Raw genomic sequence first — 6,000 nt, 5'->3', positions numbered from 1 at the left:
TGACTTGGGTAATAGTTTATTTACTCGTTAATCTTCAAAACTATTTTTCATAATAAATTTCCACTTTATGTTCATCAAAGAACCGTAACAATAAAAATAAAAGTAAATACTGTAGAAAAATTGTACATATAGAAAATAATAAGATGGTCAATGAACACCGAGTAGGGGGTGGAGCACCGCCCGGGGGTGGAGAAGCGCCGCCGTGGGACGGCAACACAAACGGAGCGAGAAAGAGAAAGAGAGAGAGAGGAGGAAGAGGAAAAGGAAAAGGACGACAGAGATTGAGAAACATCATAAAAGTCAAGATGGAGGGGGATCATTTGGACGCTATCATCTCACACCATTTTTTTTTTGTTTTTTGTTGTTGTTGTCCTGCCAGCATGCATCAGACGTACGTCGCGTGGAAGAACTGGAGCGGGGCTGGCCGACGTTATGGCACCCTTATGTCCTATATGTGTAGAAAAACCAAACACCTGTCCACTCTCCTAAAAAGTCCTCCTTTCGTTTAGCCTCGCTCGGATTGCCCGCGACTAAAACCGGACGCCCCCGCCGCCATGCCATTCCGATTCCAAAAGAGCCGATTCGGGTGCGGAATCTAACACGGCGCCGCCTCTGGCCCGCGGGCGTATAAATCACGACTCACGTGCAATGAGAAACGACTCCCGAGTCCCGCCCATCAAGACCGTGTGGCCATGCGTGTCTGTAGGTAGCATCTCAAGTCTCCGGTATCCGTTCCAGGTAAACATAAAAAAAACAAACGACATCTAGGCCCCGCCCACTCCACCCTGATTTCCCGTCCCCGTCCTGTGCTTGGTTCTTGTGTTGAATCCTTCCTCAAGAGTCACCGTCCGCTAAGTGGAAGGCCAATAGAAGCTGGGAGAAGAAAAGACACTTCAGGGCTGCTCGTCTCGTCTTTTTTGTGGTTTTCGGACCCCCGGCTACACACCCTCCGGTACATGGCGTGTGCTTGACGTAAATAGTCGCCAGTAAGAGTACATTCACACTGACTTTTTTCCCGGGTGAAGCTCCAAGTGTGTCGGGTTGGCGCTTCCTTCCTAAATGTTGATAAAAAGAGTCGCTTTCCCGAGGCTCTCACTGGTGGATTTTGTACAAGAAGGGTCTCTGGGACCCTCTGTGGCCAGTCTGTGTGTGCTTGGATGAATGTGGGATTATTGGAGAGTAAACATTAACGTCCGTGTGTGCGCTCTTTTGAGAATATACCTATTTATGTACATAGAGCCTTTTTTTTCCTTTTTTGTTGTTGTTGGAGTATATAAAGGTGTGTGCGTCCCGCCGCTTCAGACGTAGTACTCCTTGTCTTTGTTCTTCTTGTTCTTGGAGATCTTGGTGATGCCCAGCGGCTTGTCCTTGGCGCTGCCGTTGGGCTGCGCGGCCGAGTTGCTGATGTAGTTGCGGCTCTCGTCCACGTGGTACGAGCCCTCGTCCCGGTTGCGGTATTTGTACATGGCGTAGAGCAGGATGAGGATGCAGAGCGCCGCCGCCGCCACGATGCCCACCACCATGCCCGTGGTGCTGCTGCTCTCGCGGACCACCTCCGACGGGCCGGGGAAGACCTTCACCTCCGGCAGGGGAGGACGGGCTGGGGGAGGGGCGTGCATTTGATCATACTGTACATACTGTACATCCCATACGTCAACATGACACATGATGAACCAGGACAAAATGCATGAATATACACACTGCTAACACTAAAATCTAAGTAAGATGAAATATGTCAAATAAGAGTGATGTTTGCTTATTTTCTGTCTGATAAGATCATTCTTCTCTCTAAGCAGATTTTATGTTAGAGTCTTCTACTTGTTTTAAGGCAGGGGTGTCCAAACTTTTTCCACTGAGGGCCGCACACGGAAAAATTAAAGCATGCGGGGGCCATTTTTATGTTTTTCATTTTCAAACCATAACAAAATATATGGATTTTGTTTGTTTTTTACCTTTACCGGGGACCATAAAGGGTCTAAGTCAGGGGTCCCCAAACTACGGCCCGCAGGTCGAATACGGCCCCCCAGCATACAAAATCCGGCCCGCGGGAAGTCCCAAGTTTAAAAAAAAGAATAAAATAAATAAAAAAAAATATATATTTTTTTAAAATTTGTCCTTACTAGTCCATTTTCTACCGTCTTTTAGCCACTCAGGCAAATCATATTGTCTAAAAATGCATTTTACCATCAATAACGTGACATGCAGCAAGTGCACTCTTTAAGTCAATTAGTGCGTGAGGAATATATATGTATGAATAAATATATACATATACAAATACACATATATATATATATATATATATACATATATATACATATATATATATATAGACACATACATATATACACATATACATATACGTATATACACATATACATATATATATACATAGACATATACATATATACACACACACACATTTACATATACATATATACACACACACATTTACATATATATATATATATACATATATATATATATATACACACATAGACACATACATATATACACATATACATATACGTATATACACACACACACACACATTTACATATACATATATACACACACACATTTACATATATATATATACACACACACATTTACATATATATATATATATATATATATATACACATAGACACATACATATATACACATATGTATATACACACACACACACACATTTACATATACATATATACACACACACTTTTACATATATATATATATATATATATATACACACATAGACACATACATATATACACATATACATATACGTATATACACATATATATACACGGACATATACATATACACACACACACACACACACACACACACACACACACACACACACACACACACACATTTACATATACATATATACATACACACATATACATATACATATATACACATATACATATATATATACACGGACATATACATATACATAGACATATACACACACACACACACACACACACACACACACACACACACACACACACACACACACACACACACACACACATTTACATATACATATATACACACACATTTAAATATATGTATATATATATATATATATATATATATATATATATATATATATATATATATATATATATATATATATATATAATATATATATATATATATATATACATACACACTAGCGTTCAAAAGTTTGGGGTCACATGTAAATGTCCTTATTTTTGAAGGAAAAGCACTGTACTTTTCAATGAAGATAACTTTAAACTAGTCTTAACTTTACAGAAATACACTCTATACATTGCTAATGTGCTAAATGACTATTCTAGCTGCAAATGTCTGCTTTTTGGTGCAATATCTACATAGGTGTATAGAGGCCCATTTCCAGCAACTATCACTCCAGTGTTCTAATGGTACAATGTGTTTGCTCATTGGCTCAGAAGGCTAATTGATGATTAGAAAACCCTTGTGCAATCATGTTCACACATCTGAAAACACTTTAGCTCGTTACAGAAGCTACAAAACTGACCTTCCTTTGAGCAGATTGACTTTCTGGAGCATCACATTTGTGGGCTCAATTAAACGCTCAAAATGGCCAGAAAAAGAGAACTTTCATCTGAAACTCCACAGTCTATTCTTGTTCTTAGAAATGAAGGCTATTCCACTAAATTGTTTGGGTGACCCCAAACTTTTGAACGGTAGTGTGTGTATATATATATATATATATATATATATATATATATATATATATATATATATATATATATATATATATATATTCCTTGCACACTAATGACTGAAAGAGCACGCACTTGGCGCGATGATGTCATGTTGTCGATGGAAAAATGCATTTTTCGACCATATGATTTGCCTGAGCGGCTAGGAGACCCCGAGAGTAACAAGTGCTTGCCTTGTTGCCTTTCCATTAAGAACAATAAACTAGTTTTTAGTATAAGTTTGCTGGTTTCAAGAAATGTCATGCAGAGCGCATATCATTATGTCAAGATAATGGCACTAGCATTTACTTCATTTAAGAAGGGAATAAGCGGTAGAAAATGGATGGATGGATGGAAGAATATTTTTCAACATATTGAGCAAAAAGGTCTCTATTTTTTTTTTCCCACCAAGAAAAGTGCACTTGTTATTAGTGAGAATATACTTATTTTAAGCTATTTTTGGCTTCATTGAGGTTAGCTAATTTGACTTGTTTTGGAAAGTCTTGACAAGCCAAATGTTCTTGTTCTATTGGCAGATCATTTTTCTTACTTCAAATAAAATACCCCTCATTTTTGTACTTTTTTTTTCTTGTTTTTGAACACTGACTTGTTGCAGTGTAGTTCATTACATTATGCATTGATAATACCTAAACAGGATATTGTGTGGTATCACTGTAAAGGTAAGTAAACAAATGCAGCATTTGATATGGGCACTAAGTGAGGGAATTGAACACAAACACTACAGGTATGCATGGCTGCACCACAGTAGTACCTGCGACTGCATGAAGCCAAAGAATTGTAGCTTCAATGAGGAAAGATGGCGAGGACAAAAAGGGAGGAGTGGGAAAAGATAAATGACGAGGAAAGATGAGAGGACGTGAGTGTGGGTAGGTGGTGAGTGGGTGGGTGTTAGGTAACGCCTTGAGACAGAAAAGTAGGCAATGAATAATTTATTGTGGCGAGCCACAAAGCAAGACAAAAAAAAAAGGGAGTGAGAGTGAAGGACACGTGTGAAACAGCTCAGACGCACATGGAGATGAGAGCATTTCTTTTCTCAGTGTGGGCTCACCTGAGCTGGGGTCGCAGGGGTCGATGTCCTCATCGTCGCTGGGGCACTCGGCGGACGCCACCAGGATGTCGTCGGCCGACTGCAACGAGAGGGTAGAAAATGATGAGTCGATTGCCGTTAAAAAGTGGCAGGAGGACGGTCATTATCTCCTACTTTCTCATTCCTCTTATCATCGCCATTTAACCTGAGACCAGCAAAAAAAGTAGGGATGTCCGATAATGGCTTTTTGCCGATATCCGATATTGTCCAACTCTTTAATTACCGATACCGATATCAACAGATACCGATATCAACCGATACATGCAGTCGTGGAATTAACACATTATTATGCCTAATTTGGACAACCAGGTATGGTGAAGATAAGGTACTTTTTAAAAAAATAAATAAAATAAGATAACTAAATTAAAAACATTTTCTTGAATAAAAAAGAAAGTAAAACAATATAAAAACAGTTACATAGAAACTAGTAATGAATGAAAATGAGTAAAATGAAGTGTTAAAGGTTAGTACTATTAGTGGAGCAGCAGCACGCACAATCATGTGTGCTTACGGACTGTATCCCTTGCAGACTGTATTGATATATATTGATATATCATGTAGGAAGCAGAATATTAATAACAGAAAGAAACAACCCTTTTGTGTGAATGAGTGTAAATGGGGGGAGGGAGGTTTTTTGGGTTGGTGCACTAATTGTAAGTGTATCTTGTGTTTTTTATGTTGATTTAATTAAAAAAAACAAAAAACAAAACGATACAGATAATAAAAAAAACGATACCGATAATTTCTGATATTACATTTTAACGCATTTATCGGCCGATAATATCGGCAGGCCGATATTATCGGACATCCCTAAAAAAAATAACAAATCCTGAGCCAGACGTTCATTACGCCGCCCCTCTCTCCTTTGTTTGGGTCAATTCCAACCCCCCCCCCCCCCCCGCAGGCGCCGTGCCCTGCGACCTACTTAGCGCTCAACCTCAAGCCCACATTGACCTGGCGAGCGTGTCTGTGAACGCTCCGCCGTGGGACAATATACCCCTCTTTCCACATCCGCATCCATGCTCCTGTTGCCATGGTAACGACAAGTTCAGGCTGCTCAAAATGACAAGGGGAATGAAAATAAGGGAACTCTCTCGTGGGACAGGGGGGGGGGGTGGGGGGGGGAGTTTATAGCATTAAAAATGCTGGGAATATTCATAACCTACTGTTAAA

General features: G+C 39.6%; 1 protein-coding gene across 11 annotated transcripts in view; it reads right to left on the bottom strand.

The window, feature by feature from the left end:
* Nucleotides 1-6,000, bottom strand: part of LOC133655338 (neurexin-1a) — a 237,824-nt gene continuing 231,824 nt past the window's right edge. For all 11 annotated transcript variants that reach the window (XM_062055385.1, XM_062055383.1, XM_062055377.1 and 8 more), the window contains 2 exons: nucleotides 4,789-4,867; nucleotides 1-1,600 (listed from right to left, as the gene is read on the bottom strand). In XM_062055385.1, the coding sequence (XP_061911369.1) occupies nucleotides 1,299-1,600; nucleotides 4,789-4,867 (381 nt within the window). In that variant the 3' untranslated portion in view covers nucleotides 1-1,298. The remainder of the gene's footprint in view (nucleotides 1,601-4,788; nucleotides 4,868-6,000) is intronic.

The sequence above is a fragment of the Entelurus aequoreus genome, linkage group LG08, assembly GCF_033978785.1.
Source record: "Entelurus aequoreus isolate RoL-2023_Sb linkage group LG08, RoL_Eaeq_v1.1, whole genome shotgun sequence".
NCBI classification, from domain to species: Eukaryota; Metazoa; Chordata; class Actinopteri; order Syngnathiformes; family Syngnathidae; genus Entelurus; species Entelurus aequoreus.
This window is presented reverse-complemented; position numbering and strand designations above follow the sequence as displayed.